Below are 24,961 nucleotides of genomic sequence, written 5' to 3'. Positions count from 1 at the left end.
TCTTTATTTTAATTAGATCAATTTTTGTTTTTGTTGCAATTGCTTTTGAGAACTTAGTCATAAATTCTTTCCCAAGGCCAATGTCCAGAATGGTGTTTCCTAGGTTTTCTTCTGGGATTCTTACAGTTTGTGACCTTACCTTTAAATCTTTAATCCATACTGAGTTAGTTTTTATATATAGTGAAAGATAGAGCTCTGCTTTCATTTTTCTGCATAGAGCTAGCCAGTTATCCAAGTCCTATTTATTGAACAGGGGATCCTTTCCCTGTTCCTTACTTTTGTCAACTTTATCAGAGATCAGATGGCTGTAGGTGTGCAGTTTTATTCCTGGGTTCTCTATTCTCTTCCATTGGTTTATATGTCTGTATTTGTACCAGTACCATGCTGTTTTGGTTATTGTAGCCTTATAGTACAATTTGAAATCAGGTAATGTAATGCCACTGGCTTTGTTCTTTTCACTTAGGATTGCTTTGGCTGTTTCAGCTCTTTTTTGGTGCCGTGTGGATTTTAGAGTAGTTTTTTTTCTAATTCTGTGGAGAATGATGTTGGTAGTTTGATAGGAATACTGTTGAATCTGTAGACTGCTCTGGGCAGTGTGGCTATTTTAACAATATGGATTCTTCCAATTCATGAGCATGGGATGTTCTTCTGTTTGTTTGTGTTGTCTGTGATTTCTTTCAGCAATGTTTTGTAGTTCTCCTTGTAGAGATCTTTCCCCTTCATGATTAGATGTATTCCTAGGTGTTTGTGTGTGTATGTGTGGCTACTGTAAATGGGACTGCATTCTTGATTTGCTCTCAGCTTGAATGTTATTGGTATATGGAAATGCTGTTCATTTTAAAACATTGATTTTATAGCCTGAAACTTTACTGAAGTCCTTTATCAGTTCCGGGAGACTTTTGGCAGAGTCTTTAGGATTTTCTAGGCATAGAATCAAATAGTTTGACCTCTTTTTTTCCTATTTGGATGCCTTTTATTTGTATCTTTTGCCTGATTGCTGTGGCTAGGACTTCCATATTTTATTCTTGACAATAAAAACAATACACTTATTTGAAAACTTTGCTTGAAGTTATTAAGTTTAAACATTGTGTAGAACAAAAGTGGCTATTTTTCATAGCTTCTTCAGGTGTAATTCCTTTATCAATTTTAGAATATGTTGACATAAATCATGTTTTGGAAGCTGATGAGTTTATTGTTATTGTGCACAGAAAAAGCATTTTGTCTCAAATCTGTTATATTTATATACCTAAGGAAAAAATCTGGCTTTTGGTGCTTGTATTGATTATTTGTACTTTTGATGATTTAAATGATTTTTGATATTTTTTACATAATAATTGTTATAGACTGGGTTATCAAGTAAAAGTTTTTAAAATATTTGGCTTGAATTTTTAAATATCTTTACTTCTATATTTCTCTTTGTCTCTTTTTCTTCCTGTGCATAGGTGTACAAAATACTAGTAAAGAAAACCCCAGAAGAAAGCTGGGTAGTTTTCAGAAGATACACTGACTTCTCTAGGCTTAATGGCAAAGTAAGTACTATAATAAATCCAAGCTAACATTTCAGTTTTGAATTCTTTTCTATTTCCTATACTTCTGTTATATTTTTTCTTCTTTACTAATTGAATCAATCAAATCCTTTCTAGTTCATAAGAAAATTAAATTTTAAATAAAAAATTTAAAAATTTTTGTAAAAAATTGAAACTTTAAAATTGCCAACAGAAATATAAATATCTTGTGAGTTTGAAAAAGATGTGTATAAGACCTTTTGAATTATTATAAAATTATATATGTCTATAAGATAATGAACAAAAACATATTTAACACATTATATTAGTTTCTTATTACTGCATAATAAATTACCGTAAACTTTGTTGCTTAAAATAATACCTGTTTATTATTTAGTTTTTTGGGTGGGTTCAGCTGTGTTTATTGCTTAGCATCAAGCACGGTCAAAATCAAGCTGTTAGCTGTGCTGGGCACTTATATGGAGGCTCTGGGGAAGAATTACCTTCCAAGCTTATTCAGGTTGTTGGCAGAATTTAGTTTCTTGAAGTTGTAGGGCCAAAGTTTCTGTTTCCTGGCTGATTGTCAGCCAAAAATCATTCATAGTTTATCATAGAGAGTGCCCTCCAGTCCTTGCACATAGCCCCTCCATCTTCAAAGCCAGCAACAGTGAGCCAAGTTCTTCCTGTGCTTGGAAGCTCTCCAGCTTCCTTCTCTGCCACCAACTAGAGAAAACAGTCTAAAGGAGTCATGTGGTAAGATAAAGCTCACCCAGGTAATCTTCCTATCTTAAAGTCAATTGATTAGTAACCTTAATTACAGCTGCAAAATCCCTTTTTCTATGTAACATAATAAAATCACACAAGTAATACCAGAGGCAAAAGTCATGGAACATCTAGAATTCTGTCTACTGTGCATATGAAACGGAATAAGAAACCTCAGTGTATTAAGAACCCTTAAAACTAAATTAGGAAAGTGAACCCCAGAGTAAAACATGCAATGAACAGTATGAGCAGGATAATTCACAGAAGAAATATAAATGACCAATAAACCTAGAAAACACTTAATATCACAGATACTCCAAGAAAAGGAAATTAAGACACTGTATTTCACCTGTCAAGCTGACCGATATTTAAATGATAATACCCAGCGTTAGAAGTATGAATCTTCCTAGAGGACACCCAAAAGTTTTGCATAATTTAACATTATAATCACATTTCTAGGATTTATCCTATATAAGTAGTCATAAACATGGGAAATATTTAGCTTTAAGGACACTTACCTCATTGTTTTGTATATTGTTTCGTTTATCTATGTTTTACTTTGTTTTTAGTAGTTAAAAGTTGGAAGCAACCTAAATATCTCAAAGTGAAGAATTAAGTAAATTATTATTAGAATATAATAGCAAAAGAAGAGCTGCCTTGTCCCCAGAGCTAGAGAAAATTTAGATGGGGCAATAGGCAGAGAGTGTGATATTTTGGAAGCCAAGTGAAAAATCATTTATCTAAAAGAAGCAAGCCATTTATTTTGCTTTTGAGAGGCCAAGTAAGATGATCTTAGAACATGCAGAAATTACTCTCCAATTTTGACAGGTGTTTAATAAGAAAGTTTTACTGGTCCTGTTCTCTCCCATTTGCCACTTTTCCTTTCCTCCTTCTTTGGACTCCTTGAAACTTTAAAGTTAGTATATTTTTATAGTGTTTGGTGATGGAAAACCTATGTAACTTTGTAGTTATTTAGCTGCCAAATTTTTCTGCCACTCTAAAAACCTCAGTTTAAATGAAAAGGTAAAATATAGAATGCTAAAGTATTTTATCCATTTTAAGTTTTGGTTAAGATGCTTTCTTGTAATATGCCAAAATAAAGTGTTATTTCTAATGCATACCTACAATTATATATGTATTTTATTTACTGTTCCTGAGCTTCATATATTATACTGATGAATTTAAAATTTTTAATTCTGTACTTCTGTTAATTTTTTGAAATGACTAAATAAACATAAAGATAAAAGCAATTCATGAAGTTACCTGATAGTTAAGTGGAATACTTAGCTTTTAATGAAATTATTACAATTTTTATCATGCAGACTGATTTCAAACAGTTTCATTGTAGACCTATTTAACCCTATATGACATTATTTTTATTTTCAGACTCCACTGTTATTTAGCATTTCCTTCCTATTATCTCTTTAGTTTTCATCTTTATTGCTGAAATACTTTCTTAGGCAAGCTGAAATTTAGATAAATCTTTTTGAAAAAAGATGATAGGAGTTTAATTTAAATTTAGTAAATATCTCCTTGATCCTCCCAGATGGGCATTTAAAATTAACAAGTGTTTATGTTGGTGTTATAGGTATCAGAAAGAGCTCTACCCGTCACTTGCTTTTACTTGCAATATTTTTTAAAAGTATGTCAAACACCAAGAGGCACACAGTTTAAATTGTAGTTATTATTGATATAATTGTAAAAAATAAAAGCTTAGGATCTTTCATTTTATAAAATCAATCATGAAGTATTTATGAAATGAGTAGATTGAGTTCAGCATTGTGCTAGGAATTTGGAGTTACTCTTATGTAGAAACTATATAGATGTGACTAACTTTAAGGAATTTACATTTCACAGTTATATAGTTGTGAAGTAAAAATAGCTAATTGGTGATACAAACATTATTGAACATAACTAAAATAACACTGCTTAGAAAAAGAACGTTTATATAGAACATTAATATTTTCTTTTTGTTTTATTTTTATTTCCTGGGCTATGGTCTGACTTCAGCTTCTCTGGGAGTGATAAAAGCCTCTGCTGAGGAAGTGAGAGGACAAAGTCATGAGCAAATTCTGAAATGCACAGGGCTTATCAGAGTTGGGGCAACCAGGCAGTGTTTTAGGGTGGGCTGGGAGATGTATTGATTGTAGAAATATGGCCATAAGAAGTGAGTTTTTCTCTAAATTCTATTTAAAATTTAAGCTCAATATTTCTACTTCCAGGTTACAGCAGTAGGACAAAGCTGAACATTTCTGTGAGGTAAAATTACTGTTCTCAGTTGCTTCCAGGCAAGGAGCTTAGGGAGGAGAGAGCAGGACCTTACCAACTCATTGTCAAGACATTCCAGGTTCATATAAAAAGTCCATGGCAGAATCAACCAGGCATTCAGTCCTCACATTAAAAACAAGTTCAGTGATATTCTTCCACATGTCTGTCTCTTGAGTCATGCTGCTCTCTCTTAAACTGATCTGCCCACCATATAAGCTTCATAAGTGGCATCCTGAAATTGCCTTTCACTGTCTTTGTGGTGATTTTTTTTCATTTCTCTCCTTTGTTGGATCTTATTTTCTGTATCCCTTATCTTCCTCTTGAATTACCTGATTGTGGGACAACTCCTTTTCTGCGGACAATTTTTTAAGGGGGGAAAAAATCTAACCATTTAAATTATAAAGCTTAAAATTAATAAAAAGACTATTTTCATTTCCCTCGTGACTTTTGTCATTTTATTTTCTTTCCAGATACATTAAATAACAAAGCTCCAAGGCCATAAATATCTAGTTACATCTTGAAATCAAATTAAAGTTTTTAGTTATCTAAGTTACTCTAGTTTTTGCCCTATTTATTTTATCTTCACATGTATATAGAAATATAGACAGAATGTTATAATTTTTCCATTTTTCCACTATTTTATCCAGTGCATTTTTCCTGTGTAGTTATGATATTCATTTTATATTTAAGTATAGAAATGCAAATGTACACGGATTCATTTCAGTCATTCATTTATTGAACATATATTGTTGACTGCTTGTTATGTCGCAGTCACTATGCTAGACATAAAAGATGCAACTATGACAAAGGCATGCATAATAATTGTAGTGTAGTAAAAGGGTTCTCAATCTTAATTACACTTTGGATTCCCCTGGAAAGCTTTTTAAAATTACAATGCCCAGACCTCATTTCAACTAATTAAATCCTAATCTATCAGAGATGGGAAACAATCATTAATATCTTTTAAAACTCCTTGGGTGAGTCTGATGTGCAGCCAAAGTTTAGAATCACTGGTCTAGTAAGAGAGCCTAAATTAAATATGCTGTTTACATTGTGAATGATGTCATTAAAGAAATAAATTTATGATTTGACAATGTGTATCAAATTGTCTTTTCTAAAAGTGGCCACAGCAGTATCTTCAGTCCCATATGCTCTTCCTGAATCTTGCCACAGCCCATCAAGAGGTAGAATACATTTCCCCTCCCCTTGAACCTGGATGGGCTTGCGACTACTCAACCCAGTAGAGGTCAGTGGAAATAATGCTGTGTGACTTTTAAGCCTGGATTACAAGAAGTACACAGTTTCATTCTGGCTTGCTTTCTTGGAATGCTCCCTTTTGAAGCCAGCCTCCATGCTGCAAGAAAAGTCCAAGACACCTGGAGAGGCCAGTGTTAGGCTTATGGCTGACAACCTTGGCAAAGTTCTCAGCCAGCATCCAGCATCATCCACTATAGATGTAAGTGAGTGAACTTCAGACAATTCCAGCACCCAGCCTTCAAGTCTTTCAGCTGAGGCCTGAATTCTTTGTATAATAGAGATATATTGTTCTCACTGTACCTTATATGAATTATTGGCCTAAAAAATCTGTGAGCTTAATATTAATAAGTGGTTATCTTATATCACTGAGATTTCAGGTAATTTGTTACACAGTTGTGGTAACTTGAGCAGAATGTAGAAGGGAAGACTTAACCTAGTTTACAGGGTTGGGGAAGTCTTCCCTAAGAAAGTAAAATTTAAGCCAAATGTATAAAATAGGTCATAACCAAAATATAAAAGTTAAAACTAAACTTTTAGGGAAGAAAATCTTTACAACCTTGGAGTAAGCAAAAAAATTTTTATGATAAAAAAAAAGCATAAACCATAAAAGAAACAATGGATGAATTAAATAACATTAAAATTAAAAAAATATCTGCTCTGTTAAGACTTAAATTGAAAAGTCAGGGCAAGTTGGGAGAAAATATTTGTAATACATATATCTGACAGAGGACTTGTATCTGAAATATATGAAGAACTCTTCTAACTTAATAAAAAGGCAGCCTAATTTTTTAAAAGGTAAGGTACTACAAAATTTAATACATAATTCACCATTGAAGATATTCAAATGCAAATAAACAGATGAGAAGATATTCAACAACATTTGTCAGCAAAGAAATGCAAATTACAACCAGAATGAAATGGTTCTACACCCCCAATAAAATGGTTAACATTCATAAGATGGAGAATGCCAAGTTCTGGCAAGGATGTGGAAAGACTGGAACTCTTCTGTGTACACAACTGGTAGAAAACAAGAAATAAGGCATAAAAAGCTTAACTGAATTTAATTCTTTTAAACTTATTTCACGAATAATTCATGTAGTCAACAGGATAGATTTTGTAGAATTGATAGTGCTTCAGTTAAACGTTGTATTTGCTCTTTATTTCTTTTGCAGTTAAAAGAGATGTTTCCCGGTTTTCGACTAGCACTTCCTCCAAAACGCTGGTTTAAAGACAATTACAATGCCGACTTTTTAGAAGATAGACAATTAGGATTACAAGCGTTTCTTCAAAATTTAGTAGCTCACAAGGACATTGCTAACTGGTATGTAACGAATTGAAATAAGAAATTATAAAAGCACCCCAATAACTGGTGTAAATTAAAGAATAAATCTATGATGATAGTTATTTAAGCACAAAAATACAGAGTTGGAGTATAATTGTCTTCTTTAACAAAGTACTACAAGGGATTTTCTTGCTTTCTTTCAATAAGGACTTTATTTGACATTTCATTTTTATCAAAGCTTATTTTAAACAGTAAAGTGAAAAATCCAGTGTACCACGTACTAAAGCCACCCAAAGGTAAACTTTTAGTATTTTGTATTTTAGCAATGACTTAAACAAAACCACTTACATATTAGTAAAATTTTGGTTAATACGATAATATGTAATTGTAAGGGTAATATTCTTTATATTTCTCCAAAGTAGTGCAAAAATATTAAAATTGTGAAGTTGGCTTAATTTACATAGAAGGTAGAGTGAAAATACCAAACAGCATTAAAAAAGGAAAAGAACAGAGCTATATGGGTTTTCTGCTTCAGAGTATATTTACAAGAAAATTGCTTGGTGGTTTAGTATTAGCTGAGTATCTAATTTTGGAACTCATGTTATCAGATAAATTAAAACTATTTCGAAAAAAAAATTAGAGAGCATTTACAATGTAGCAATAGCTTATAGATAACTTGGGCCTGTAACTGTCTTGAGAAATTTTTTACATGAGGATGGAAAACAAATTAAGAAAACCATTCTATCTTTTTCTATCTCTTTTTCTCACCCTTTGCATGTATCAAGTTTTTTCCTGCATGACACACACGCGATATATATATATGTACACACACATACATACACACACACACACAAACACACATATGTATATACAGATATGTGTATATATATACATGTTGCTTGTCAATGTGTGCCACATAAGCCTGATGGCTTCTCAAGGTCTCTGCCCATCCTCCCTTATTTTTCTCTTAATGAAGGAACTGCAAGCCAAACCCATTCTTTCTACTTCAGATTGATATATGCAGTTGCCCCCTCGACATCTCCTTCAGATATCTGAAAATTACCTCAAACATAAAACACATTTGAAAGTTTAGTCTGCAGACATTTTTTCCTCCAATTTGCACAAGCAGCATCATCTACCCAGAACCTGTGAGTCATCTTTAACACATCCCTCACTACCCTTAACATTTCCCTTGCAAGTACCACTCAAGTCTGTCTACTTTTCTCCGTCCTTGCCATCACTACCCTAGTCCAAGCAGGTATCCCTCACCTTAATTACTGTAGATGCTTTCTCACTGGTTTTCCTCCTCCACTGTTAATTACTGTAGCCCAGTAAAGCCACAGTGATCTTTATGCTTCAGTTTGACTAAAAGTATTCTTTCTGGTCCTTGCCTGCCTGCCTTCTTTCCAACCTTGGGTTTTGTTATTCCTACCCACCTCCCATTCTCTGTATATTTACCATATTGGTCTTCTTTTAATTCTTTTAATTCTCCAAAATCAGCTTGCTCCTTGTCTCTCAGAGCCTTCAAATATGCTATTTCCTGAAAAGGCAGCATTTCACACTTCTACCCCACCCAACCCTGACCTCGTACCTTACCCATCCTTCAGTTTTCAACACAAACTTCACTTCCTTAGGTAACTGGCCTTCTGACTGACCACTCACCCCCACTACCACCACCAAACACTAGGTCAGTTCTTTATCACAGAGTCTCTACCTTCCGTTCTCAACTGGCTGTGATGCTTTAAGACACCATTCATAACCCATAGGTAATGAATTAACTTATTTCCTGTATTCTAAGATGATACTAGCTATGTACCAGTCTCAATAGAATTGAGACAATAATCACTTAAATCATTATCAGTAGGAGTCAGTTCTCTCTTGGAATCTCAGTTGAGAAAGGCTAATTGATACTTCACTTTCAATGCACTTCAGCTTATAATTTTTTCTGTCAATATTTGTCTTTCTGCCACCAGATTATAAGATGTATAACAACAGGTCGTGTGGCTATTTTATTTACCATCCAATCTCTAATGTTTAGCACAGTGCTAACATAGTTGGTTCTCAGTAAGTACTTCTTGAATGAATGATAGAACTATTGATATTCACTGATATACTGTGTATTAGAAAAAAAAAATTGAAGCCAGTGTGACAGAGTTAGCAATTATGTGGTCTAGGTGGTGAGAACATAGTGCTCCCCACTTTTCTATACATATATTTATATTTTTTTTACATCTCAAAAGAAAAAAGAGAAAAGATTAGTGTTAATTCAGACACACAAAGCAGGAATAAAAACCAGTAAACACCAAAATTATAGAGAAAGTCTTGGAAGAAAATATATTTGGTAGCATACTGTAAAAGAGGATTTTTACTACCACCAAGAAATCGACATATCCTCTCCCCTTTTCTCTTTCCCCTTGTTCAGTAAACCTTTATGTCTCTGTATGTAAGATGTGGTGAATTAAAATAAAATGTATTCTATAAATGAATTCTCTGTTTTTAAAATACTGATAATAGATCTTAGTTGCTAAAGTAGAGATTAGTAGCGCCATTTGAGATCCTGTCATTTCTAAAGCTGCATAGCTGAAAACAGTGGTAATGGTCTTGCTCAATTCATAAAATAGGCATTTTAGAGAAAGAAAGGTTTCTTGGCCAAATAAGTTGGGGAAGGGTTTCATTTGATATTCTAGAGGATTAAAGGTTCTAAAAAATCTTGCATGAAAGAATCTAATATGCTTTGCATTTGTTTGCCTACCTGCCTTTGTCATATATCATCAGATAGTTAGGGAATGCAGGAAGATAACTTCAATTCAATTAAGAACAGGGTACTTGTGCCTTGGTACCCACTATCTTTTTTATAGGTGATAGGTAGCATTTATTTCACAATGTAAGAGACTTCTTAATAACATATTGCTTAAAATGTGAGTTGGGGAAGAGGAGGAAGGGTTACTGATACAGAGCAAATCTTATGCATTTGCCCTGTATCATAGGGTATAAAAGAGGGGATATACTCACTGGTTTTAACAATCACTTAGAGAAAACAGGCTCCTGTTTGAACAAAATAATGACATTTGGGAATTGCTACTTGGTATGATACAGTTTATAAAAGTAACAAGAACTCAAAGAAGTGGGGAGATCAGTGCTGTTTGCAATGATCAACCAATACTGTGAGTGGGATTTTGAGAGCCTGGAATGCTTAAGATTATGGGTAGGAAGATGGATATGAGTCAGAAACAAATAATTAGAAAGTGTATAGAAAGTCTGAGGTTGCCAAATATTTATGAATTGATGGTTGATCCATTAAAAAACTAGCACAGTACTTTCCTACATTTTTTGAGATTTTATCTTTTCATCCCTCAGTACTGTTCCTTCTATAAAATACATACCTAATTCTAAATGTATCACATACTAAATTATTGAAATGATTCTGTCATCAGTATTACTGTTGTACTGCACAGCCAAGATTTTAACTATCTCTGCAATCTAAATTCAAATAGTAGTTGGAGCATAAGGTAGTTCATCAGACAAAAGCTCCAACTACTATTTGTATCCAACAATGTAGGAGAAGAGTGAAAGAAGATTCTCTCATTTTTTACAATTGAAAAGGAAGGGGGGAAATCCCTCCTAAGGGAGAAAAGGAAAAAAGACAAAGTCTCAACATTTCTTTATGAAAACATAAAACTGCATGTAAGAATCACTACATAAAAACATCAATTAGTTGCACATTACCTGCTGGGATGCCTGTTAGCATTATGGTACAGTTGGAATGGCAACATAGAAAAAACTCAGTATCTTTAGCTGGCCAAATAATTATTTGATATTGTTTATACATTAATATTAATTGTTTATTAATTGTTCTTTCACTTTTTATATCCTTATCACCTTACAACAAGGTTAATTTTTAACCTTGCTCTTGGCTAAGCACTTACCATTACACAATGGGCAACTCTTAATGTTACATATTCTCCAACTCTTAACAAAGCAGAAATGGAAGAAAATACGAACTGAATGAATATTAAGGACTATTGATTTGAATATTTTAAAATAATGTTGTTTCCACATTTATTTAGAAAGTTCAAAGTAAGGATGCAGGTAAAAATATTAATATTTATATAATAAACAGATTTAGAGATTTTATCTGTTCAATAAATATTTATTTAGAGCTTACTATTTAAAAGATGTTTTGACAATATAAAATTGAGTTAGATACTCATCCTATTAAAAGAAACTGAATAGAAAGAAGACATACCCCCAGAAATCATAATGGATAGAGAATTAGACCTCTTAAAGGTGTAAAAGAGAACTTTTGACTAGGAAAAGTAGAAAAGGCTTTTCAGAGGGTGATAGTTGAACTGCACTTTAAAGAATTAGTGATAATTGGACCAGCAAGGAAAGATGAAGAAGGACTTTGCAAATGATAGGAAATATCGTAATCAAAATTCAGAAGCAAGAAGGTACAGGTCTTGTACCAGTAACAACACACAAGTCAGTTTATCAAGCTGAATATAGCCTTACATTGCACAGTCTTAGTTAAAATATAGCTATTTGTTTTACACCGTCTTGAACTACTTTTAAATTATTACATCATTAATCAGCACAGCAAATATTTTCCGATTTTCCATTTTTAGAAGTACTTCACATATATCTTATTTGCCATTTTTTTCTTTTTAATTTTTCAAAATTCAAAGTTAAACATATGTATTTGTCTTCACATTCTCATTTATCTGTAAGGGGTTCAGTACCAAAATTCAGTATTTTTATTTCTACATTAAAAAAAAAAAAAAAGGTCAGAATCGATCTGGATTAATAGCGGTTCATGCCTTTAAAGAAAAGAAAATAGTATCCAAACATTAATATGACAGAACAATTGAAAGAAATGAGAATATCCTTTTAAAAAACTGCTTGGGAGATATGATAGCCATCTTTACGTGTTTGAAAGATTTGAAAGAGTGTTTTTGGAAGGAAGGATTGATCATGTATATTTAAGACTAGTGCTTCTCCAACTGTAGTGTGACTGTGAATCACCTGGGATTTGTTACAAATGCTGACCCTGATTCAGCAAGCTTGAACTGAAGATTTTGCATTTCTAACAGGTTTCTAGCTGATGACGAGACTGATTGGTCTAATAACCTCATTTTGAATAGCAAGGCTAACATATAAAATAGGAATAATGGCAAGAAGTTAGAGGCAGGCACTATCAGCTCAGATTTTAAAAAGTTACCGTCATTTCAAGCTGTCCAATATAAAAATGTTCTGCCTTTTGAAAAAGTAGATTTCTCTTTATCTTAACTATTTGAAGAGAGTAAATAACTATCAGTGGTATCAAAGAGGGAATTATTAAATGGAATGTTTGATTAGATGACAAGTTAGGTTTCTTCTACTTAAAATTCAATAATTCTCTACTTGAACAAGAATACTTAAAGATAACTTTTGTACATTTGCAACCTGAACTATCTTTAATGTAATCATTAATGTCTCTAAGTTGTTTTTATATTTTTTTAATTTAAAAAAAGAAAATTTAAGATATTCAGAGAAGTTAATCTTAGTATCTATATAAAATGAAAGAAGAATTCAATTATCTATACAGTAGTTCATATAATGCTATCTCATGAGAATCCACACATTACCAAGGTTCGTTGGATGGTTTTTGTTAAAAAATATTAGTTTGATAGAAATTAAATTACAGATAGTTATAAAATTTGCAATAAAGTCAAATATGTTGTTCTTAAGAGCATAATTTGAAAATACAGTAAAACTCTTTAAAAAAAAACTTCAAAAGACTCAAAGAAAGAGGTGAATTTATAGTACAGATTTGCTCTGATAATTAAAACAATGCTGAGGGATAATAGGTGGTTTCCTTATCTACCTTTAGTAAATTTAAGTCAACACCTGATCCCAATTTTAAAATAGTTTCCCAAACACAGTAAAAATGTATTCCAGGTAATAAAAGGAATAATGGCACACGTAGACAGTCAATAAATATTCACTGGATCTAAGTAAAGTTATGTAGTCAGTGATTCTCAAGCAAGGGTGAGGGTTTCCTTTCCTAGGGGGAAAAATGTATCAGAATTTCTAAGAAGAAAGGAATTGTTTTCTCAAATACTACCATCTTCCAGAGATTCTTGTGTGTCCTCTCCTTAGATAGAAAATAGAATTTGAGGGTATTGACTACTTCCTTTTCTGACTGAGTCTTGCTGAAGCAGAGGAAATATAATGAACCACTGAAAAGTTTTATGTAAATTAAAGTTGTAAAGCCAGTTTCAAATTGTATTCTGCTACTGATTAAAGAAAGTAAAGCATAGACTATAACTTTGGAACTATATGGATAAAAACTTAGAGAATCCATTGGATTTCGTTTAAGTAGAACTCTAGTGAACCATAGATTGTAAAGATTTTTAGGGAAGGTGAAAGAAACAGAATAACCACTCCAAAAACATTTCTCCAGCTGGATACATTGTCGATACATTGTCAACATTCACTGTTGATCTTGGCTAAATTTCTACTGTAAACCAGAGATATAAAAAGGGATATATGTGTACTCCTTTACCCACTTTTTCTTTCCTAGCAGCAGCAGTCCAATAGAGTAATTTGTAAACATAAAAACGGCGTTAAAATATGAGGAAATTTGGATATAAAACTGTAAGAAAATAATGTCTCACATTTGTCATATACTGAAAGTATTAAACAGGACCCTTCCGTATGTTTCTTAGCAGTTTGCTTTCAGTCTTAAGTGCTATTTCTTCAGGGTTTCATACAAATTTGACCTCTCAATCCCAGATCAATTGATTTCCTAGGAGTCATTTGTATGTAATAGCAGGTGCCCCAGTATAAATAATGGGTGGATAGAAGTATAATATCTACATCAGAAGACCTTGTTCTACTCTGTGCTATCAGACCAACTGCAGTGTTCTACTAGAGGCCACGACTAGAGAGGGATGCAGATAAATCGAATATTTTCAGAGAGAAGTGTCCAGCAAGGAGAATCCAAATAAACCAAAGCATAAGGCAAAAGAATTTAAAGGTAGAAAAGGACACATATTCACACTCAGGGAACAGATTGAAGGTACAGCTCTACCACCTGCACCTTTTGACAATAGGCAAGTAATTTCACCTCTCTGAAATTTGGTATCATTTGTGAAATGGAGATCCAATACATATCGAATCTTACATGATTGTGAAAATTAAATGCAGTTGAATATGTGAGCATATTAAATACAATAGGATATGTAAAATTCCATTTATCTCTTCATGGACACCTCCTGACATCATCAAACTGTCTGGCCTAATCTGATCCCAAAAGCCTCATTCCCTTTTCAGAATAAGTTGACATCCCCTGTGTAGTATATCAAGAATCTGGCTGGGCATAGTGGCTTGCGTCTGTAACCCCAGCACTTTGGGAAGCTGAGTCGAGCGGATCACCCGAGGTCAGGAGTTGGAGACCAGCCTGGCCAATATGGAGAAACCCTGTCTCTACTAAAAATACAAAAATTAGCTGGGCGTGGTGATGGGAGCCTGTAATACCAACTACTTGGAAGGCTGACACAGGAGAATCGCTTGAACCCAGGAAGCAGAGGTTGCAGTGAGCCGAGATCACATCACTGCCCTCCAGACTTCAGCCTGGGCAACAGTGCGAGACTTGGTCTTTAAAAAAAAAAAAAAAAAAAAACCTTTGTGAAAGGAAATTTGTAAAGATTTTATTTTGCAAATCTAAAATAAGGATCCACATTTATATTTTGATGTGTACATAGAATTGTCTCTCAGTCCAAAATTGCTTTTTAGAAAGGCAGGGAGGCATTTTTATTATAAGGAATTTTGGTTGTCTACCTCCTTAACCTGTTTCTCTGATAATAGCAAAGTATAAGCATAACAATATTATTATTTTTTAATAATAATTTTAAAATTTGTGGTCATTTAGAGATAGGATGGTTAGAATTTTTTCTCTCGAACTATCTGGGGAAAATATTTAAGGAAATTAATATAATAAACATGATTGCAAGGTCAGTCTTTAACTTGTTTGAGAATAAATGCTTTTCAGTCACTTTAGAAGCATCTACTGAAACAAAAACAAGTGAGGTATAAATTAGAAATTGGATTTATTCATAAAAGGATAATGACTGCTAGACTAGTTCAGACTAATATTTCTTTGAAAATCATAAAGAGGCTATTCACTATGTTGGTCTCTTGAACCATTATTGTGAAGTATGTTTTATGTCCTATAGTTTGTATGTAACAATAAATTTGTGATATTTAGGTTCTAAGATCTTAGAAAACACCTTAAGATCTTTGCATCTTCTATAGTTTTATATTTATATTTAGTTACTTGTATGAAAGCACATAACCAACTTGTTTAAAACACTGTATTGCTTCAAAGTAACTTTTACTTTTTGCTGTCTTTTGCAAACTTATTTGTGCTTCAGATAATTTTTTTTTCCTTTGAAAAGCCTTGCAGTGAGAGAATTTCTTTGTTTGGATGATCCACCGGGTCCATTTGATAGCCTAGAAGAAAGCAGGGTAAGTGCTGTATTATATAGCACATGAAAAGAGGAACAAATAATACAGTACAATAACTACATTGTTTCTTGAATGGAATAGCAAACAGCAAAATGTTATAATTTCAGGCTATGGTAGTTTTGCACAGAAAGCTTTCAATGTTTGAGTCAAAGGTTTCTTTCATTGAAATACATAGACTCAGTTCAAGGAAAAAGTAAAAATTCATACATGTCATATAGGCAATAAAGCTCTAAAATTAAATCCCACATTATTTATTTTTACTGTTTCAAAATAAAATGATTTGGGGAACCTTTTTATATTTAATAATACTATGTGCAAACTGAATTTTCTTCCATTTGAGTGTCAAAATAAGGAACCTACAGCTAAAATCAAATTTAAAACTTCAGGGGTAGGAGTGATTGTCTTGTTAGTGGTTTAGCTCATGCCTGATGCTTCTCAAATTACATTAATTGACGTGTTAAAGTGTCCTATTTCTTGGAGCAATAGCCTAGATTCACAAAACAGATTTGGTAATAGTAGATTACCTAGGATTTTGTGCAAGTTTTTTCCCCAAATGTTTAATGGTATTTAAATGGAACAGATTTAATTGGTAAGTTTGTGATGTTTTTCATTCAAGCTGAGTCAGTTCTTTGTGTTAGATTGAATGCTATGGCCTTTTTTAAAACAGCTTTATTGGAATAAGATTTTCATCCATAATATTCAATAATTTGTTGTTTGCTATTCTACTGAAAAGGTAAAATTTTATACTTTTTAGTAAATTTATAGAGCAGTTAACACCATCATCACTGTAACCCAATTTTAGAATATTTTCATCATCTCAAAAAGAATTCCTGTAAGCCATTTTGCAATCAGTCTGCAGTTCCAGCCCAAGGCAACCACTGATCTGCTTTCATTCTCTACATTTGCCCTTTCTGGATATTTCATATAAATAAAATCATACAATGTGTGTTTGTGTATATGTATTAGTTTACCATATACATAACTTTTATATATATAGTCTGCCTAATATATAGTATTATAATGTTTTACACCTGATTTATTTCACTTAGCATGCTTTTTAGGGTATTCCATGTTATCCTCTATAACTACTTCATTACTGAATGATTTTTCATTGTTTGCATATACCAGATTTTGTTTATGCAGTCACCCGTTGAGGGATACTTGGATTGTTTCCAGTTTTGTGATATTATGAGTAATGCTATGAACAATTTCATATAATGTTCTGTATGAACATATGTTTTTATTTCTCATGGACTGAGAAATTCTACTTCCCTGAGAGTAGAAGTGTTTGATCATGTAACAAGTTTAACTTTTTAAAGAAACCGATAAAGTTTTTGAAAGTTGCTGTATTACATTCTCACTTGTACTGTACGAGAGTTCCAGTTTCTCTATGTCCTCACAAACATTTGATATTATCTCTCTTTTGGATTATAGCCATTCTCTTGGATAGGTATTGATATTTCATTATAGCTTTAATTTTCATGTTTCTAAAGATTTTTTGATATTGATCATCATGTCACATGCTTTTTAGCCATTCATGTTTTCTTCAATGAAATGTTTGTTCACATCTTGCCCATTTTTTTAAAACTTGAACTGTTTATCTTATTCAGTTATAAAATCTTTACTTTAGATATTAATCCTTTATCAGAGATATAATTTGTAGATATTTTCTTCCAGTCTGTAGGTGTCTTTTCATCCTCTTAATGGCATTCTTTGAAGTGCAAAAGTTTTTAATTTTAATGAAGTTTATCACTTTTTAAAATGGCTTATGCTTTTACTATTATATTATAAAAACTCTTTGCCTAACCCAACGTTACAAATATTTTCTCATTCTTTTTAATTTTATATTTTAGCTCTTACAGTTAGGTTTATGGTCTGTTTTGGGTTAATTTTTTATAAGGTGTTAAGTAAGGGACTTGAGTTCCTATATGTATCTTAATTTTTTTTAGTTCCTTTTGTTTGACACTTCTGTCGGAAATCAAATGACCATGAAAAGAAGGGTTTGTTTCTAGAGTCTTAATTCTATCTATTGATCTGTTTTCCTGTCCCTGTGCCAGTATGATACTGTCTTGTTTACTGCAACTGTATTATCATTACTGTTTGCATAGCATATCTTTTCCCATTCTTTTACTTTCAGTCTGTTTGTATCTTTCAACCCGAGATCCATCCCTTCTACATAGCGTGTAATTGGGTCTTGATCTTTTGTTCTTTCTGACATCTGTCTTTTACATCTGCCATTTTGCAATTTGTTTTCTGTTTCTCTGTCTCCATCCTGTTCCTCCTTTTATCTTGTGTAAAATAATTTTTAGTATGCCATTTTGATTCTTCTATAGAATTTTTTACTTTTTCTTATTTTTCAGTGACTGCTCAAGGTATTATATTTCAGTGAAATATAAACTTGGCTCCAATATATCTCCATTTCCTCCCTCTTTCTTTGTGTTGCTATTGTTATCTAGTTTACGTATATCTTATAAACCTAACAATACAGTGCAATAATTATTTCTTTATACAATCTTCTGTGCTTTAAAGAACTTAAGAAATGGGAAAATATATTTCATAGATTATTTTATTTAATCCACATGTTTACTATTTCTGGCCGTCTTCATTTGTTCCTGTAGATTGATGTGATCATCTGGTATCACTTCCTTTCAGGCTCATAATCTTCCTTTAGTTTTTCTTGTAAGACAGAACTGCTAGCAACAAATTCCCAGTCTTTGTTTATCTGGAAATGATCATTTTTGAAAGATAGTTTTACTGACAGATTTTTTTCTTCCAGCACTTTGAATGTGTCATTCCACTGCCTTCTGGCCTCTATTATTTCTGAGAAAAAAAAAATCAACCTTTAATTATATTGTTTCCATGTGCATGATGAGCCTTTTTGCCGTTGCTGCTTTCAAGATATTCTGTTTGTTTGACTTTCAGCAGTTTGATTATGATGTATTGGGATGTGGATCTCTTTTTGTTTCTCATGCTTTGGCTTCATTGAGCTTTTTGGACTTGGCAGATTAATGTTTTTTATCAAACTTTGGAATTTGTTAGCCATTATTTCTTCAAATACTTTTTCACTCCCTTTTTCTCTGCCTTCTCCTTCTAGGACTCTCATTACTTGTATATTTGTACACCCTATGTTGTGCAAAATGTCTCTGAAGTGGTGTTCATTTTTCTTCAATTGTTTTTTTCTCTGATCTTCAGATTGGAAAATTTCTATTGATCTTCAGATTCACAGATTTATTTTTTGGTCATATTAAATCTCCTGTTGAGCCCCTCTTGTTAGTTTTTCAGTTACTGTGCTTTTCAACTCCAGAATTCTCAATTGCTTATTTTTTAACTCTTCTTTCTGTTTATTGAGATTTTGCTATTTGTTGAGTCATTATCATTATCTTTATCATTAATTCAATTTTTTCTAGTGTATTTCATGTATGTAATGGTTGCATTAAAAATCACTGCCTGATATGCCTAACATTTGGGGCCATTTAGAGATGGCTTCAACTGACTGCCTTTTTTCCTGAGTATGCTTATATTGACCTTGTTTCTTTGAGTGTTTTATACATTTTTTTTGAATACAAGATGTTTTAGGTGATACACTGTAGCAACTCTTGACTCTTAGTTTCTGCCTCCTGTGGTTGTTATTATTTTGTCTGTCTGTTTAGTAACTTGACTAAATCTGTGAAGTTTGTCTCCTCAGCAATGTGCGGTCACTGGTGTCTTTTCTCAGTGTTTTTTTCCTCATTTTATTTTTAAGCCTGGCTTTCTTGTGTTTCTGCATAGCTTAATGTTCAGCCAACAGTTGGTCATAAATTTTGCTTATATACCTCGAACTAGTACGATTTTTACACTCTGGTAATGGATCTGTATATAGTCTAAGGAGTGCATTTAAGGTTAAGGTCATTTTCAGATATGCCATAGATTTTAGTTTCTGCTGAATCCTCTCCCATCTCCTATTCTATACACGTATATGGGCTCTGTTGTCCTAGGATATGTGGTCCCAGGATCTGTGGAGAGCTTATCAAGGCCCCATAGGTATATTGTTTTCCAGAACTCCCTATTAAATCCTGGCTAGATCATTGCTTCTAGGTTTCATTAAGGCTTTTGGCTACCATTTTGTCACTTCAATTCAGAATCTGTTTAGAAAATTGACTTATATTTCAAGTGAACATTGGGCTAACGAAGCTAAGTGTTTATCACTCCTTTCCAGCTCAAGGATTCCAGGATTTTTATTCCTTTAAAGTATAGTATTCTTTCTTCTTGCAAGACAGCCTTTAGTTCATTTTTAATTTTTAAATTAGCCCTTTTACAAAAATAATAATAATTTGAATATCTTTTTAGTGTTCTTAGTTCAAAATATATGCTAGTTAGTAAGAGTCAAGTATCATAATGGGCAGGGGATGAGTGGAATCCTAACTGATTTGAGTTAGGATTTCTCATCCATGATACTGGCATTTAGAGCTGGATGACTTTTTGGTGGCCATGGCTAGGGCACAGCCTGACCTGTGCATTGAAAATATTTAGCAGCATCCTTGGCTTTTACATATTAGACACCAATAGCATACCCACCCATGACAAGTAAAAATGTCTCCAGACATTACCAAGTGTCTTCTGAGTTTAAAATCACTCCTGGTGTAGAACCACTGATTTAAATAAATCACCAAGGCAATATTAAGTTTATATACTCAACAGAGTAATGTGGAATGTATCTCCTAGACTCTTTCTCTAAAATAAATGCATTTTCCTACAGGTGTATTTGAAAATATGTGTTTATTTGAACAGTGAATGAAGAAATTCTGTGCTTGCTCCTCTCCTTCAAAGTAAAATCTACAGTAACCTAATGAGATCTGTATCTCTTTTGTCTGCAGACTTACTTAAGCAACCTCTCACTTTAAGAAAAATCACAAAATGACTTATTAACCCACATTTCTTGGAGTGTAAAATTAAACTTATTCAAAGGATACTCAGTTCAGCAAATCTTTAACCTACTTTTCTCTGTTCTCTATTTAAAGTAGTCATTTCTACCCCTCATATACTTGTACTAAAAGAGGGAATTAAGGTTAGGGATATAAATTAGTCTACCTTTTTTGGGGAAAATTCAAATATATTACTTGTATGGAGATAATATAATTGGAAGAAATGAGGTCTTACTGTATTAGCATTAATGAATAGATTATAATTTTAAAAAATTATAATTTTTAATATTGTATATGAATTATAAGTACAAATAAAGCAGAATTCTTAAGCCATCTATCCTCTACCTAAATTTTAATCTTCAGTTATTCTACAGGTTAAGAACTTAATTTTCTTGTTCCTAAGTTTGAGAAACCCAGAAAGGCAGATTTAAAATGCAATGAGAATTGTAATACGTAATTAAGCTGTTTTCTTAGAATCACTTGTTAGCAGATTTTTCCAGTCCTAATGGAACTGTTTGATCTCTATCCCAGAAGGAAATTTATATCAATATTGCCTTCCAATGATTATTCTAAGGACAGTTTCCATTCCTATATACATCTTTCCTAAGGTACCTCCCTCATAGGGATGGATGTCAATCTTGGAAGAAACCCAAGGATTTATATAAGGTACTTTCCTAGGAATACACTTGTTTCATTGTTAGGTATTCTCCTCTTCAGCTTCACTGCATATGCTAAAGAGTGCATTTGTTGTAGCAGTTTGTACTTTTACCAGCAATATATTTTTTTCCTTTTGCTCTATATCACCACTAATACAATTTGTCAATCTTTTAATTTTTGTCAGTCTGATGGGTATAAAATAGTATCTTATTATTATTTTAGCCTAATTTTCTTGATTACCAGCCAGCTCTGGCATCTTCCATAGTAGCTGTTTGAGACTTCTGTAAATTTCCTGCTCCACATTCTTTGTCACATTTTCTATCGCTCATGTTGTTCCCTACACACCAACACATAAAAATATTTCTCCTAAATTTCCTCCTCATCAGTGTAAACTTTTGCTTTTCACACTTAGGTCTTTTTTTTTTTTTTTTTTTAAGGGAATTAAATCATTTATTAATTACACCTAATAATGGATGATACACAAGCTTCATTCCCATCTATAATTTTATCTGGTACCATTATTCAATTTAGATATATTGCATAGGATGTGCCAACAATCATTTTTATAACCAATAATTCCACGATTTTGCTTGGATAATCCCTTTTAATGGTGAACTTCAGGTCACAACAGTAACCATCAGTTCAACTACAACAAGGTTTCTGAAGACAATGACTTCTCCACCCAAGCAGGTTGTGTATAAATTCCAAATAGAACCTGTCATGACTCTGAAGGAATTCTAACTTCACACTGTTGGGGAAATTTACCAGGGTGGCTTCAGAGTAGACTAACCTTACACAGCACATTAAAAAAAAAAAAAAAAAAAGACACTTATTCAGCGTCACAGTCAGACTATTACATTTAGCAATCAACAACCTGTCTGCAAAATATATATATATGTATACACACATACTTTAAAACCCTTTGTTGGAATGCTTTACACTTTCTACAGAACAGAAACTAAAATAACCTGTTATACAATTAGTAAGAAATACAGTGGTCGAGTTTTTTGCCCATGCACATGAGTATTTGTCTAAAACATGTCTTCTTCGTAGCAGCTAGGCCCTGCCACCACTGTGCTTGGCTGAGTTCACAAATTTGTTGCAACCTGTAGCTTCCCTGTTACTTCTCTGGCTCTCCTCTCCGACTGAGTACTTTGTTTCCTCATTAAAATCTTCTGCCACTGCCTTAGCTACTGCTGCTCCTGGAACCACCATATCCACCTTGGTTTCATGATTTGGCAACGTATTGGCCTCTACCACCATAGGGGCCAGAGCTTCTGCCTCCAAAGCCTCCTCTCTTCATGGATCCAAAATTTGAAGACTGATTTTTATAACTGCCAAAATCATTGTAGCTTCCACTACCTCCAAAATTGCTTCCATCATTACCAAATCCATTATAGCCATCCCCACTGCCACCATATCCACCACCACCACAGCTGCCACCAAAGCCACCATGACCACTGAAGTTTCCTCCATGACCAAAGTTGTCATTCCCACCGAAACCACCCCCATGACCACCACCAAAGTTTCCAGAACCACTTCCACCTCTTTGGCTGGATGAAGCACTAGCTATCTCTTACTTTTACAGGGCTTCCTAACTTCACAGTTGTGGCCATTCACAGTATAGTATTTCTGAATGACAGTCTTATCCACAGAGTCATGGTCGTCAAATGTTACAAAGGCAAAGCCCCTTTTCTTGCCACTGCCTCGTCAGTCATGATTTCAATCACTTCCATTTTTCCACACTGTTCAAAATAATCTCTTAGGTGATGTTCTTCAGTGTTGTCTTTAATGCCACCAATAAATATCTTTTTCACGGTTAAGCAGGCACCTGGTCTTTGAGAATCTTCCCTTGAGACAGCTCTTTTTGGTTCCACAACTCTTCCATCCACCTTCTGTGGCCTTGCATTCACGGCTGCATCCACCTCCCCCACAGTGACATATGTGACAAACCCAAAGCCCCTGGAGCGCCTGGTGTTTGGGTCTCTCATTACCACACAGTTTGTGAGGGTTCCCCATTGCTCAAAATGGCTCCTCAGACTCTCATCAGTTGTTTCAAAGCTCAACCCTCCAATGAAGAGCTTCCTCAGCTTCTTCAGGCTCTTTAGGAGACTGACTTAGACATAACTGCAGGGAGAAGAGAGACTTTAATGATGCTGCTTCGGCAGCATCCATGGGCAGAAAGGAGCAAGCTGACCTCGGATCTTTTAATTGATTTAACTTTTTCTGTATGGATGATGACCAGTGATCCCAACCTCGTTTATTTAAAAGTTCATCACTACCTCACTGATTAGTAATGGTTCTATTCTAAATAGTTCAGTGTGAACAGGTCTGTTTATGATCACTCAGTTCTTTTTTTTTTTTTTTTTTTTTTTTGAGACAGAGTCTCACACTGTCACCCAGGCTGGAGTGCAGTGGCACCATCTTGGCTCACTGCAACCTCTGCTTCCCAGATTCCAGGGATTTCTCATGCCTCAGCCTCCTGAGTAGCTGTGATTACAGGCGTGCACCACCACCCCCAGCTAATTTTTGTATTTTTAGTAGAGGGGGAGTTTCTTCATGTTGGCCAGGCTGGCCTTGAACTCCTGACCTCAGGTGATCTGCCCACCTCAGCCTCCCAAAGTGCTGAGATTACAGGCATGAGCCACCATGCCCGGCCACTCAGTTCATTTTTAGTAGTCTCGTCCCTCTGCTAGTACTATATTGTGTTAAGTACTATAATTAAATAATCCTATTAACTGGCAGAACAAGGGTGCCCTTATTCTTCCAAGTTGGTTATTCACTTTTCCATATGGATTTCAGAACAACTTCGTGAGTTCCATGAAAAAACCCTATTGCCATTTTGTTTGGAATTTTAATTCATTTATTTATTAATTTTGAAGAGTATCTTTATAGTATTGAATCCTCTTATTAATAGATGTTTCCATATAGAAGGTTTTTTTTAAGTTCTTCAATAAAAGTTTACATTTTTTTCTTAAACTTCTAGGGAAAGCCATAGGATTTCTCATCATTTTTGTTGATGAAATAATTGGTGTTTTTATTGCATTCTAAGTTATTGGTTTTATTATTGATTTATATATATCTATTTTGTATGTCTCATTCTCTCATTAGTTTATAGATCTGTTTGGATTTTCCATATAGGTAATCATATCCCCTGCAATATTAACGATGTGTTTTTTCCTAATACTTAATATCTTTCATTTCATTTTTCTGTATTATTTTGCTAGATAGGTTCTTTCAACGTTAATTGAAGCCATTATGGTGGACATCCTTTTCCTCTCATCCTAACTTTAATGAAAATGATCCTGTATTTTGCTGTTGGATATGGTGTTTCTATAGGCTAGTGGTAGTTGTGAGTTATGTTGATTTGTTTATCATCTTTGTTGTTTTTAGATTAAAGAAGTTCTATTTCTAGTTCGTTAAGAGGTTGTAGGGGTGTGTGTGTGTGTGTGTGTGTGTATGCATGTGTCTGTGTGAATGCTTTCACTTGCATCTGTATAGATGATCATATGGGTTTTTTTTATTGGTGTGGTAAATTACATTCATAGATTTTCAGATGATAAAACATTTATGAGATTAACTCAAATTCAGCATTTTTTAAATTACTGGATTTGAATTGTAATGATTTTATTTAGAATTTTGGCATATATAATATTTGTTTCTGTTACTGACCTTGGTTGGGTCTGGCATCAAAATTATACCAGTTTTATAAAACAAGGAATAGTCCCTCTTTTTCTGTTATCCAGAACCATTTGAATAAATGCGTATTGGTTGTTCCCTAAACGTTTGTTAGAATTCACCTGTAAAACAATCTGGATTTG

General features: G+C 33.5%; 1 protein-coding gene across 2 annotated transcripts in view; it reads left to right on the top strand.

The window, feature by feature from the left end:
* Positions 1-24,961, top strand: part of SNX16 (sorting nexin 16) — a 42,797-nt gene that overhangs the window by 11,337 nt on the left and 6,499 nt on the right. For both annotated transcript variants that reach the window (XM_023227815.1, XM_023227814.2), the window contains 3 exons: positions 1,443-1,529; positions 6,965-7,113; positions 15,513-15,582. In XM_023227815.1, the coding sequence (XP_023083583.1) occupies positions 1,443-1,529; positions 6,965-7,113; positions 15,513-15,582 (306 nt within the window). The remainder of the gene's footprint in view (positions 1-1,442; positions 1,530-6,964; positions 7,114-15,512; positions 15,583-24,961) is intronic.

Source organism: Piliocolobus tephrosceles, chromosome 7 (genome assembly GCF_002776525.5).
Source record: "Piliocolobus tephrosceles isolate RC106 chromosome 7, ASM277652v3, whole genome shotgun sequence".
Classification (NCBI taxonomy): Eukaryota; Metazoa; Chordata; class Mammalia; order Primates; family Cercopithecidae; genus Piliocolobus; species Piliocolobus tephrosceles.
Note: the sequence above shows the minus strand (reverse complement) of the source record. Positions and strands in the feature narration are given on the sequence as shown.